Source organism: Mercenaria mercenaria, chromosome 3 (assembly GCF_021730395.1).
Source record: "Mercenaria mercenaria strain notata chromosome 3, MADL_Memer_1, whole genome shotgun sequence".
NCBI classification, from domain to species: Eukaryota; Metazoa; Mollusca; class Bivalvia; order Venerida; family Veneridae; genus Mercenaria; species Mercenaria mercenaria.
The window spans coordinates 42,652,797-42,667,218 of NC_069363.1; the positions used below are offsets into that span (position 1 = coordinate 42,652,797).

Consider the following 14,422-nt stretch of genomic DNA (forward strand, 5'->3'; position numbering starts at 1 on the left):
TCGTCACCGTAATCATATGCGCAAATGTATTACCAAATCCCGCAGAATCGTTATGCGTGTTTATGCTTAATGAGTTACCGCGGAAGAAAGTACGTGGCTTTATTCGAGTATTGCACAATTACAAGTCATAATATGACAGATTACATCGTATATTGGTCATAGCAAATAGGATTGACATAAATGAACTTCATTCGATCAATGAACTCTTTGAAATTAGAGACAATCCAATGGAACTACATCACTTCGCTGTGTTGTGAGGCCATTTAAGAATGAGAAATCGTGCGATAGCAAGGACTCGTCAAACGCTTGACAGCGTTTAGCCGACTCTAAAAATCTTAAAATGATGAGGTTGACATTATACGTCTTTTATCTATAAACAGTTAAACCATTCAAATGGAAAAGTTTCAGAATTTTTATGATGTCCAGTTTTTGATAAAAAGTGTTTAGAAAGATATAGAATGTTAGTAAATATGACATAATGTTAAAAGGGATTGTCATTCTGCTGTCATTTCCCCCAATAAAAAGTTACAGGGACTGTATGAGGTGAATTAATTGCTTTCTAACCATAGAACTACTATGTATAGAGGTGACCGACCCACGTGACATTACTGTACACGAACACATTATTGTACACATGGGAAAACAAAATGTTTGCGCACTTGACTGACTTCGATAATAAAACAAGCGTCGAAGACAGGAGAACGGATGCTTTCCTCGACACAAAACTTCTGCCAGACATTATCAATACTTTTCTTAAACACTTCGCCCAAATGTTTTTCTATGGACCAATTCGAGAGAAATATTAGAAGAAAGTATCGCGAATGTGTGGCAGACGTAAGCAGTCGTTTCCTGTTTTTAAAGCGTTTTTATCTTATCAAAATCCGTCAAGTAATAACAAAGATATAAGTGAAAAAAATGCAACCTGAATCGAGTTATTTTCCCCGTTTGTACGATACCGAAAAGTCACACGGGTTTGGCCGCCCAGATGAGAAAATCAACGAGCGTCTGTTTTTTTTAATCATTCGAAAACTGTAGTCACGTTAAAAACCCATCTGGGTAAGTTAATAAACAAGTTAGTAGGTATTGATCTGCGTTTCTGTGACTAAGTAGTAAAGTACAAGAACGCAAAAACGCATTTTAACGTGAGGACTCTCATATTTGCTGAAACAGTGATTTGTCTTGGAATAAAATCATAGTTTGGATGCGAGATGCGAATGAATTATATCACGAGGGCGCAGCCCGAGTGATACAATAATAAGCAGTTGCACGACAAACAGTCATTTTATTCAAGAGAAAATTAATAAAATTTTTCTATTTTAACACGGTTATTCTATTTTCATGACATTACTAATTTGTATGTTATAGTTGCACAGTAATTATATTGTAGGCAACAATCGCAGGCGATTTCAACTTTACTGATGAAGAGGCCAAAGTATGTGCTGAAAAACTGAAGGATGCAATGGACGGCTTTGGTAAAAAACAGTAAAATCTGTCTATTTCCAAGTTGCGCCCTTTCACAATATGGGTTGGAGCTATAAATTTACTTTTGACTGAGCATGTGCCCCAAAAATACAATGTTTGGATTCATAATAAGGGGACACTGGTCAAAACTTGTGACCGCTATTTATCATGCATGATGTGCTGTTTCAAGTAAATAATGGACATTTTTAGCTCGACTATTCAAAGAATAGGTAGAGCTATTGGGCTCGCCCATGCGTCGGCGTCCCGATTTGGTTAAGTTTTTGTATGTAAGCTGTGGGAATGGATTGAAACTTGACACACGTATTCACTGTGATAAACTGACTTACCCAGGCCCGCGTGCAGGATTTGTTTGCTGGGGGGCCCAACGTGGGGTGGGTTCGGGAGGGGTATCCCCTCCAGATTGCGAAATTTTTTAATATGACACATGAATAGATGCATTTTCCTGCTACCTGAAACACCTTTAAGGATGCATGAATGTATCATATATTTAAGGAAAAGTCTACTTTTTAATCATTTCATCAAGCCTTTTCAATGTATGTATGATTGTTCAGTCACGGTGTATGGACTTATTTTTTCTGTATGATACCCAGTTGAAAAAAATGTTGAAGTTTTAACATGGTTATTAAGTAGACTAGCTCCTAAACTATGATATTTTTTTTTTTCATTTTTATTATTTCATGTAGTGAACTGAGCCAGTCTATATATACTATGTCCAATATTACAATTTTAACATCAGTCCTCTTAGAAAATCTCTAGAATAGACTGGCTTTTGTCTCTATGAACATACAAAAGAAAAAAATCATAGAAATATCGTAATTATCAGTCTAGTGGCTAGTCTAATTATTATGGGTATCCTATTTGCAAAATGGCCAAATGTTTTAGATTTCCAACAAAACTAACGAAGTATTATGACAATTACTATTTACATCATAGATTTCAAATGACAATGAACTCTTAACTGTACCAGAGATCTATAAAAATAAATTGATGTGTATTTTATACTTCTTTGACTGTACAAACTATAACATCACAGCACATATTAAATGATATTTTTATGTATAAAACCCCTCGTAAGTAACGAGTTTTAGATGCGTTTTGTAAGATTTACTGAGAAACTACTTTTTAAAACTATGAGAGTTTTTAAGTAAGTACTGGACCCAAAAGAGTAAAATTGATACAGTAGTTTCAAATTCATAATTGTTGTAAAATAAAAAGATGGGATAAATATCTATCAATTTAATAAATTTGGGGAATGTGCCTTAATGTAAACCAAAATACAACTATCATAATGTTTCAATTTAAGATTCATTTTAAGATTTACTTAACAAAACCAACAATGTTCTGATCATTTTATAACACTTCCAAAGAGTAAAAAAACATAACAGTTTCTCCACTACCCAATCAAGTACCGATCAAGCGATCAATGAAGCATGTACAGATAAACTTTTACCTGTGACATGCCTGGGGCTAATTTCCACTACCGGACACGGTTTTATGGCTCTTTAGCCTGTGTATTGCTGTCAAATCAAGCCAGTTGCGCTGGTGTATAAATTTGTTAACTGAGGGGCCCATAGTAATAAAAATCGTAACTAGCCAGCCAGAGGGGGGGGGGGGGGGGGGGGGGCCCCCTGGCCCCCCACCTGGACACGTGCCTGTTACATTGCATAGGTTCCATAATTCTGTTTTGCATTTTTACAAAATTATGCCCCTTTTTCTACTTAGAAATTTTTGGTTAAAGTTCTTATATGTCAGCTGGTATCTCAGTACCCACTAATGGGAATGGATTGAAACTTCACGCACTTATCCATTGTCGTGAGCTGATAAGCACTGTGCAGGTTCCATAACCCTGTTTCGCATTTTTACAAAATTATGCCCCTTTTTTGACTGTGTACCCATAACTCTTCTTTGCATTTTTTCAAAATTATGCCCCTTTTTCGACTTAGCAGTTTTTGGTTAAGTTTTTTTATGTAAGCCGTTATCTCGATCAGTATCCACTAATGGGAATGGATTGAAACTTAACACACTTGTTCACTGCCATGATATGACTGCAGTGCATAGGTTCAATAACTCTACTTTGCATTTTTACAAAATTATGCCCCTTTTTCAACTTAGCAGTTTTTGGTTAAATTTTTATATGTAAGCTGGTATCTCAGTACCCATTATAATGGGAACGGATTGAAACTTCACACACTTGTTCACTGTCATGATCTGACGTTTTTTACAAAATTATGCCCCTTTTTGAGTTAGCAGTTTTAATGCCCCCGAAGGGAGGCATATTAGTTTTCAACTGTCCGTCCGTTCGTTCGTTCGTCGTAACGTTAACTTTTTGCATGAAGGCACTTTACTTGCGAACCACTGCACCCAGGACCTTCAAACTTCACATGCTGATAGTACTTATTGAGTACACGGCCCCTATTGACTTTGGGGTCACCAGGTCAAAGGTCAAGGTGCTGCGGGGGCATTTGTCACCATTAGTGACAGCTCTTGTTGGTTAAGGTTTTTTATGTAAGCTGGTATCTCAGTACCCACTAATGGGAATGGACGGAAACTTCACACACTTATCCATTGTCATGAGCTGATAAGCACTGTGCAGGTTCCATAACCCTGTTTCACATTTTTACAAAATTATGCCCCTTTTTGACTTTTTGTATCCATTCAATGTTGACAAGGCCATTGAATAATCGAGCATTGCTGTCCTCTGACAGCTCTTGTTATATTTACATTCTTTTAATTTAAACATGGTTCATCAGAATTTAGTCAAGTAATGTATTTTTTCCAAACTTAAGCATCTGGTCATTTAAAGATATTTATCTTCAATGTGTTTGTTGTTAAGAGTTTATGATGGTCTGTCTAAAAAGGTTAATTAAACTGGTCTAGTGGGAAAGAAAATATCTGCATTTATGGGGAAGTATTTGCTGTGAAGAGGTGTTGTTTATACAGGTTGAACATAAGTTATTTCTCTATAAATGAAAAAAAGTCCTTCAGAAACAGAACACAAAATATACTGTATACATTGTACTTTTATTATACTGCTATAGATAGAACATATCATATGCTTTCTAATAGTCTTTCATACAGTAGATTAGCCGAAGTTATTTTACTATGCAAAATGAAATATGTAACTTTTAAAAAACCAAAATCTGCATGTATATTTTTGTTGTATTTTATAAACAAGTTTCCTTGCTACTTTCTTCAGATCAGGCCCTTCACAATAAGAGCATGAAGAAATTTAGTACTCATTTAAAGTTGAAAGTTGCCTGCTTCGTGTAAGATTAAAAAACAATTGTAATATACGCAATAAATTTAATGTAGTTTTTTTTCAGTTTGATAGTATACAGAGGTACTTTAAACATATGCATATTATATTGCACACATTATAGAAATTCTTCAAAATTGGATAAGGCAAACTGTAATTAATAATTTTGTCACTAAGTCTTACTTAAATGATTTTTAAATCATACCAAAAGAATTCAGATATCCTACTCAATTTTTGTATAGAAAATGTTTGTAAGGGGAGGTTATTATGTTCTGTAAATTGTTCCAGTGGCTACGATTTTTATATCCCCAGATACAAAGTATATCTGAGTCACGCACGTCCGTTGGTCTGTTTTTGTATCTCCTCCTTATCTTCACAGGGAAAATTCTCATAAAACTTGCATTAGTTGTAAACCTCAATATCAAGACAACTTGCAGAGCGCGCATTGCAGATCACTAGGTCTAAGGTCAAGGTTACACTTGGAGGTCAAAGGTCAAAAAGATCAACTTTGTAGCCCTCCATATCTCCTTAACCTCCTGGAAATTAATCATTAGTACAAGTGCAAAGCATACAATCCAGGTCAAACCGTCCAAGGTCAAGGTCAAACTTGGAGGTCTTATACTGAATAGTTTAACTTTGTGTCTGCTCCATATCTGCTAAACCACTTAGAAAAGTTTCATAAAACTAGCATCAGATATTTACACAATCAAGACGACTTGCAGAGCACACAGCCATGGTCATTGGGAACAAGGTCAAGGTAACACTTGGAGGTCAAAGATCAGATAGCTTAAATTTGTGTTTGCTTTGTATCTCAATAACCATTGGAAGAATTGTCATAAAACTAGCATCATTTTCTAACATAACAAGTCAACATGCAGCGTGCACAACCCAGGTCGCTAGGTCCATTGGTCCAAGTCATACTTAGAGAGGCTAAAATTTAAGTCCACTCCATATCTTCTTAAGCACTGGATTAATTTTCATAAAATAAGCATCAGTTGTTAACCACATCAAGCAGAGAGCACAACCAAGTCACTAGTTCCAAGGTTAAGGTCATGCTAAGAGCTTAAATAACAAATACCTCAAATTTATGTCCTTATTTATCTTCTTAACTACTGGAACATTTTCCCTGTATAAATGCAGTGCCTTGGGGTATTAATCACTTCTAGAAAATGGCATTTTATTTTCAATAACTTTAAAGATTGTGTTAGATTGTCACATAAATATTCCTTAAGTTGACCAATGGACAAAAATCCAAATTTTCATAACACATTAAAATTCCTTTATGCAGGTACAAATGAAGCGGATATAGTAGAAGTCCTGGTGACACACAACAATGAGCAGAGACAAGCAATTGCTGAAACTTATAGAGTAGCTTATGGCAAGGTAGGTTATCACTGATAAATATGCTGCCACGTATGGCAAAGGTTGTCACTGATAAATAAGGTGTCATTTATATGCAAGGTAGGTTGTCACTGATAAATATGCTGGCTTTTGTGGCAAGGTAGGCCACACTGATAAATATGCTGCCAGTTATGGCAAGGTAGGTTCTCACTGATAAATATGCTGCCAGTTATGACAAGGTAGGTTATAACTGATAAATATGCTGCCAGTTATGGAAAAGTAGGTTATCACTCATCAGTATGCTGCCATTTATGGCAATGTAGGTTATCACTGATAAATATGCCGCCAGTTATGGCAAGGTAGGTTATCACTGACAAATATGCTGCCAGTTATGGAAATGTAGGTTATCACTGATTAATATGCTGCCATTTATGGCAAGGTAGGTTATCACTGATAAATATGCTGCCATTTATGGCAAGGTATGTTATTACCGATAAATGTGCTGCCCTTTATGGCAATGTAGGTTATCACTGATAAATATGCTGCCATTTAATATTTATGACAAAGTAGGTTATCACTGATAAATATGCTGCCATTTTTTTGCGAGGAAGGTATGTTATCACTGATAAATACGCTGCAATTTATGGTAAGGTAAGTTATCACTGATAATTATGCTGCCACTTAAGGCAAGATTGGTTATCACTGATAAAAGTTCTTCTAAGGACAATAAGGTAAGTTAATATTGATGAGTATTCTGCCAATTATGGCAAGAAAGGTTATCACTTCTGAATTTCCTGCTTAGTGCATGGTAGGTTATCACTTATGAATGTGCTGCCACTTACAGCAAGGTTACGGTTATCATTGATAGATATGCTACCTTTTGCTGCAATGTAGGTTATCACTGATAAACATGCTGCCACTTAAGGCAAGTTAACAGTCTCAATATTTTAGGATGTAAATGTAAATAATTAATATTGTGACAAATTGAATGCTTAGTGGGTCAGTGTCCCCAGTTGAGATGCTAGGTGCTCAGCCCAGGAGCAGTGTCACACTTGGGTCATAACTTCAACTAAGATCTTTGCACAGCTTGTTAACTGTTGATTTGTTATTTCAGCCACTTATTGAAGACTTGATTTCGGAGTTAACTGGAGACTTGGAAGAGGTCGTATGTGCCTTGATGACCAAACCACGGGAATACGATGCAAAAATGCTGCATGATGCAATATGTGTATGTTCAGTCTTCTTTCTCTATAGATAAAGAGATAATTTACACTTAACTCAGAGAAAATACTAGAGTCAGCTGAAAATACATTAAATTCAAGTATAATTATACTATTTAAGGAAGTTCTGCACGTTTGGATCAGTATTTTTTCTACAATGTAGAATTTGATTAAACTCTGATTTTTCAAAACTTCAGAATATACCTAGAAAATTCAGCAAATAAAAATAGATAGGGTCGTGTGCTAGACTGATTTGAAAAATTTGGAATTTGGACCTCACGTAATATTTCATAATTGGAGTCTATGGGAAAAGTCATAACTTTCATAACATTTTCGCGAATAGAAAATTTTCTACAATGTAGATTTTGATGAAACTTCTCACAGTTGTAAATGAACACATGGCCTATAATTTGGTGAAATAAAATGTATAGGTCCTTGTGCTTATTTGTTTTATATTTGACCACGATTAATATGAACCGGACCTTTCACCCTAATTTTAAGACATTATTTTGATTATTTTAAAGTGTCATATGTTTTAATATCATTTTTTGACTTTAGAAATATAGCAACAGTGTCATTGTAATAAATTTACTAACAGGTCTCAATTAATTCATAAAATGATTTTCATTTCTGTACGCCAAATTCAGGCTTAAATCTATGTTTTCCGGATAAATGACATTATGCCATCACTTCTGGTTTATCAGAACGTGCAGAACTACCTTAAGCACAGACTTTTTTAACATTGTGTCAAAGACCTGGGAGGCAAATAATGTTTGAACGTTTTTCCGACTAGTGGGTCCATTGCACAATTTACAATGTTACAACTGCAGCTGCAACTCTTCTTACAGTTTCCATTCATTTTAATGGAACTTGGTATACATCATCATTATGTAGTGGACATGCGCATGTTATCAGGACTTGAATATGTGATTATTTTTAGCTCGACAATATGAAAAATAGTGAGAGCTATTCTGCTCACCAAGGTGTTGCCAGGCAATTAAGGTGTTGGCTTGGCAACACACCTAGGTTGAAGTTTTGTGTGCAACTTCATATCTCTGTAACCATGAAAACTTTACACATGGCTTCCTAGTAATCAGATCTACTGAAATAATCAAGTTAGATAACTCTTGATTGAAATTAATTCAAATTATTGCCCTTTATTTACTTAGAAAATCCTGGCAAAGTTTTGCCTGTATTTAGTACCTATCTAGCCATCTCTCAGTAACAACTACATGTACAGTCATGTATTGATTTCACATTGTGCTTCCCAGTCATCAGAGCTAGTCAAGTAATTAAGTTAGGTAACTCTTGGTTGAAATTAGTTCAAACAATGGCCATTTTTGGACCTAGAAAATCTGGTTGAAGTTTACGTGCAAGTTATCATTGCCATAATATGATTTGAATTCTTTTAGGCAGCTCTTGTTTCTAATTTGTATTGACCATTTTGTTTTTAATTTACAATGTTACAACTACAACTATACCTTGAGTATCAACTCTTTCTCCAGTTTCCACCGAGTTCCAATGAATTGTGGTATACATCATTAATCTGAAAAACATGTTTCCTGGACTTCCATATCTGATTATTATTCTTGAGTTTTGCCCTGTTTTTGAGAAACGGGACATATTATGTGATGGCGCACGTGTCTCTCCATCTGTCTATCCATCTGTCTGTCATAGTTCATGTCCGAAGCATAACTTTATGGCTGTTAAAGATATTGACTTTAAATTTGGCATATGGGTAGATGGCAGTGAGAGGATGTGCAGAGCGCTTGAAACGGCTCTGTAGTTCAAATGTGAAGGTCGCAAATTGAGCTAAAAGATCAAAATTGGCCGTCATATTTCGTTTCCAGAGCCTAACTAAATAACCATGCAAGGTATTGACTTCAAACTTGGCTTGTAGGTAGGTGGCGATGAGACAATGGGCTAAGCTTATGAACCAGATCTGTAGGTTAAAGGTCAAGGTCACAAATTTAGCTCAAAGATCAAATTTGTCTGTTTTATTTCATATCCAGTGCATAACTTATTAACCATTCAAATAATTGACTTCAAACTTGGGATGTAGGTAGGTGGTGATAAGACGAAATACAGAGTGCATAAACCAGGGTGGTAGGTCAAAGGTCAAGGTCACAGAAAGGTGACATCTGCCCATCATATTTCATGTCCAGATCATAACTTAAAAACTATTAAAGGTATTGACTTGAAACTTGGAATATAGGCAGGTGTTGATACAGACTGCAACAATCTACATTTGCTTTTTCTTCATTTAGTTTCTTACCTTTTAATATCCCGTCTCCTGTCACCACCACCATTCACACATGCCCTGCTCCCTCTCCCCTCCCATGCCCTACATAAAAAACCTCTTTAAAGATGCTTTTTTAGCTCACCTGTCACATAGTGACAGTGTGAGCTTTTGTGATCACCCATCGTCTGTCCGTCCATCGTCCATTCACAATTCTTGTGAACATGATAGAAACCAAATTTTGCAACCAATTTTAATCAAACTTGCACACAACTTGTAATGGCATGATATCTCGGTTCTTTTTGAAAAGTGGCCAGATCCTATCATGGGTTCCACAGTTATGGCCTCTTAAAAGGCCAAAATTTGCTATTTTTGGCTTGTGAACATGATAGAGAGCACATTTTGCAATTGATTTTAATCAAACTTGCACAAAACTTGTATTGGCATAATATCTCAATTCCTTTCAAAACCCAGATCCCTTCATGGGTTCCAGAGTTATGGCCCCTTAAACGGCCAAAATTGGCTATTTTGGCTTTTGCAGCCATATAGAGACTTCATTTAAGGTTTGATTTGATACAAACTTGCAAAATATCTTTAACAACAATAGATCTTGGATTCAGTGATAAAAATTGGCAAATCTAATCATAGGTGCCGGAGTTATGACCCATAGTTGTTAATTTTACCTTGTGAACACCATAGAAGTGACATTTTACATTCGATTTTAACCACACTTACGCACATCTGAAGTCACAATAATATCTCAATTCCTTTCAAAAACCGGCTAGATTCCATCATGGGTTCTAGAGTTACTGCCCCTGAAAGGGGCAAAATTTTCTATATTGGCCCTTTCAGCCATAAAGAGGTTTCATTTATGCTTTGATTTGATACAAACTTGCATAGAATGTTTATCTTGGTGATCTCTAGGCCAAGTTCATAACTGGATCATAGGTGGTCAAAAACTAGGTCACCAGGTCAAGTCAAAGGAAAAGCTTGTTAACACCCTATAGGCCACATTTATGACCCTATCTTCATGAAACTTGATAAGAATGTTTATCTTGATGATTCCTTTGCCAAGTCCAAAACTGGGTCATGTGGGGTAAAAATTAGATCACAACTCAAATCAAAGGAAAAGCTTGTTAACACCCTATAGGCCACATTTTGGACCCTATCTTCATGAAAAAAAATGTTCATCTTGATTATTTCTAGGCCAAGTTCCAAACTGGGTCATGTGGGGTCAAAAGCTAGGTCACCCTCTCAAATCAAAGGAAGTGCTTGTTAACACTCTGGAGGCCACTTATGACCCTATCTTCATGAAACTTGGTCAGAATGTTTATCTTGATGATTCCAAGGCCAAGTTTAACAGTGAGTGATAGAGGGTCATCATGACCCTCTTTTCTTTAAATTTTGCTTCCCTCCTCCTCTGATATATATCTTCGTCGTGTGTATATTACCCTGCTTGGTGGAGCTCCTGTTTAACTTAACAGTATTACAGCTACATCTGTATCTTGTGTACTTCAAAGCACTTGACTCCAGTTCATACAACAACAAAAACAGAGAAAAAATTTGAGGTAGATCTATCAGTAAATTTTTCTTAAGAAGGCTTTGAAACTTAATTACTGACAGACTATATGTTATGGAAACATATTAGAATTAGTTGTTTTTAGCTTGTCTATTTGAACAGTAAGTAGAGCTATTCTACTCACCACGGCATTGGCATCTGTGTCTGCATAGGCGTCACAGTCCTTGGTAATGTTTTTCGTACCAGTCCACATTTTGATAAAACCTTTTGAGATAAAGCTTTGAAACTTTGAATACTTCTGTACCATCACCTTGTACAGTTTTAGGCAATAGTACATAACTCCATCAAGGATTATGGCTGAATTATGGCCCTTTTAACTTAAAAATCCTGGTTAAGTTTTTCGTATCAGTTCACATTTTGTGTAAAGTGTTTGACATATGGCTCTGAACCTTTTATCACTTGTTTATTACAACAGTCTCTATCTGTAGGCAAGGAAACATAACTATTTTGGCTGAATTATGGCTCTTTTTGGACTTGGAAATTTGTACAACACTATTTGACATGTGGCTTTGAAACTTTGCACACTTGTTTATCATCATGATTTCCATCTGTAGGAAAGAGTACATAACTCTGTAAACTATTCTGGCAGAATTTTGGCCCTTTTTGGACTTAGAAATTGGTTCAGTTTTTGTACAAGTCCACTTTTTGTCAAAACTGTTTGACATGTGGCTTTGAAACTTTGAACACTTGCTTATCAGCATAATCTGTAGGCAAGAGTACATAACTCTGTCAAGTATTTTGGCTGAATTATGGCCCTTTTTGGACTTGGAAATTGGTTCAGTTTTCATACAAGTCAGCGTTTTGTCAAAGCTATTTGACATATGGCTTTGAAACATTTAACACCTGTTTATCATCATGATTCCTATCTGTAGGCAAGAGTACAGAACTCTGTCAACTATTTTGGCTGAATTATGGCCAATTTTGGACTTGAAAATTAGTTAAGTTTTTCATACCAGTTCACATTTTGCCTTACAGGTTTGTCATATGGCTTTGAAACTTTGACCACTTGTTTACCATCATAGTCTACATACCTAGGACAAGGACTTTAGCTCAGTTATGACCCTTTTTTGACATAGAAATTAGTTAAGTTTTGCATACCGTTCGATATTTTGTCTTTAAATTGTTTGATATATGGCTTTGAAACTTTGAACACTTGCTTACCATCATGGGCACACATTGCCATATAGCGGAAGACTTATCCAAATCCACAAATGCAGGTACATTGTTTGTCTTATCTTTTCTTTTTCTTTTGTCTGAAAATCTCTGTTAATATTTTCACCCTATACTTCTATCAATACTTCCAATAGTTGAGCGCATTGTCAACAGACAGCTCTTGTTCCTTCTTTTGTCTGAAAATCTCTGGTAATATTTTGACCCTGCACTTTCATCAATTCTTTGAATAGTCGAGCACGCTGTCAACAGACAGCTAATTTTACTAATTTTTACACCGATAATTGAAAAGCTTTTGTAACACTTTACTCAAGGTAAACTGCCTTAATTATGAATATCTCTATTTAACGGTCTTTGAAAACATATTCCACCATGGTGTATTGGTAAAAACAGCAGGAACATTTTTATTGCCGTGACGAACTGGATTCTATTTTCGACTCGGGTATTTTCTCTCTCTTGATTTAGCATTTTTAAGATAGTTAAGAAGTAAATACACATAATGCTCATAATATGACCAAATTTCAATTTTAAAGAAATATTTATTTTAGCCCAAATCTTGAGTTAGTGCCTTTTATTCCTACAGTTTCTAACCAGTTCAGATCAAACTTTGCATACAACATCAACATCAAGTTGACATTATGTGTTTAGTTATGTCCCTTGTTTGGATTTATAAGATTACAACTACATCATTCTGTTCCTTGTGCATTCAGCTCCTACAGTTTCCTTATAAAATATACATTATCATCATTAAGTAGATATGCAGTAATTATCAGAAATTCTGTGTTTGATTTTTTTTTAGCTCAACTATTTAAAGATTTGAAGAATAGTGAGAGCTTTTTATTTTTATATCAAGGTGTATACATTTGCGTCACAATTGACGTCACACTTTTACATGTATAAACATATCTCAGTTTCATGTATTGGATTGAAACTTCAAACAAGGCTTACATTCATCAAACCTACTAAAATGTCCAAGTTAGATAACTCTTGGTTGAATTTTACCTAGTTTTAACCTTTTTTTCAAGTTAGAAAATTTGGTTAACCTTTAGCCTGCTGGCATCAGGCTGATCATGGTCTGCACTGTTCGCTATTCAGTTAGTAAATTTTCAGTGAACACCTCTTTCAATGATATGTGGTACTACCCAAATTGAATGATCAACCAGTTCATTTTAGAAATTTAGCAGCGTAAAGGTTAAAGTTGTGCATGCAACTTTCAAGCTTCATACAAAGCTTCCAAGTAATCAAACCAAAACCAAGTTAGGGTTGAATGTATGAAGAAATATTGGCCTTTTTCAACTCAGAACATTTGGTAGAAGTTTTTGGCCTTTGAAGGACTTTATTTATTATTCTTATGAAGCATCATCAGGGTGTATGATTGTGTCTTTCAATGTTGACATTATTCTTGCTTTTTCTTAAAAAGTATATATTGTATTTCACAGTATTTTTAAAATTGTTAAATTCTAATATAATAATTATTATAAATATAATTATTTTTATATACAGGGTGCCGGCACAGATGAATACACATTAATTGGAATACTTTGTACAAGAACCAATGAAGAAATTGAACAAATTAAGGAAGCCTACACCACACGTAAAACATTTTATTTCTTATATTGCGTACAAATGAAAGGGACAAAAGTACTTTGAAATCAATTAATTTTATTGGCACAAAGTTTCATGGTTTGGGCCAAAACTGCTACTTAGTGGGGATATGAATTTGATACATCATAGTATGAGTGGAAATTTCACTAGTTTGGGATTAAATGTTTCGAATTGACTCAAACATGAAATCTGCAAAAAGGTAGTGCCCCATAAATAATTTGATAATTCTACAGGCAAATAAATGAAAGCACTTTCAGTTACGATTGAAAAAAATATTTTTATATCCCCAAAGGAAGGTATATATAATAAAAGCACTATTAGCATGTTTGTTAGTTTTTCCATCCATCTGTAACACTTCTGTCTCAGCTAGAACTAAATCCTTATTGAAGGAATTCTTATTAAACTAAATACAAATACTAAGCACAGTGAGGTTAGTCAAGTTGTACCTCCAAGGTCAAGGCTACAGGCAGGGACCCTTGCCCTAAACCTTAACCTAACCAAAAGCAAGGGCATGCCACTTTTGGTGCATT

At 35.3% G+C, this 14,422-nt stretch overlaps 1 protein-coding gene and 1 long non-coding RNA gene across 3 annotated transcripts in view; one reads left to right on the forward strand and one right to left on the reverse strand.

Moving 5' to 3' along the window:
• The window catches only part of LOC128555578 (uncharacterized), a 201,837-nt gene that overhangs the window by 96,435 nt on the left and 90,980 nt on the right, over positions 1–14,422 (reverse strand). The gene's annotated exons all lie outside the window — the stretch shown is intronic.
• The window catches only part of LOC123524964 (annexin A13-like), a 33,638-nt gene that overhangs the window by 5,880 nt on the left and 13,336 nt on the right, over positions 1–14,422 (forward strand). Inside the window, exons 2-5 of one of the 2 annotated variants that reach the window (XM_045303610.2) lie at positions 1,388–1,472; positions 6,027–6,121; positions 7,194–7,307; positions 13,791–13,881. In XM_045303610.2, coding sequence (XP_045159545.1) covers positions 1,388–1,472; positions 6,027–6,121; positions 7,194–7,307; positions 13,791–13,881 — 385 coding nt within the window. The remainder of the gene's footprint in view (positions 1–1,387; positions 1,473–6,026; positions 6,122–7,193; positions 7,308–13,790; positions 13,882–14,422) is intronic. The other variant, XM_045303611.2, reaches the window with a different exon arrangement.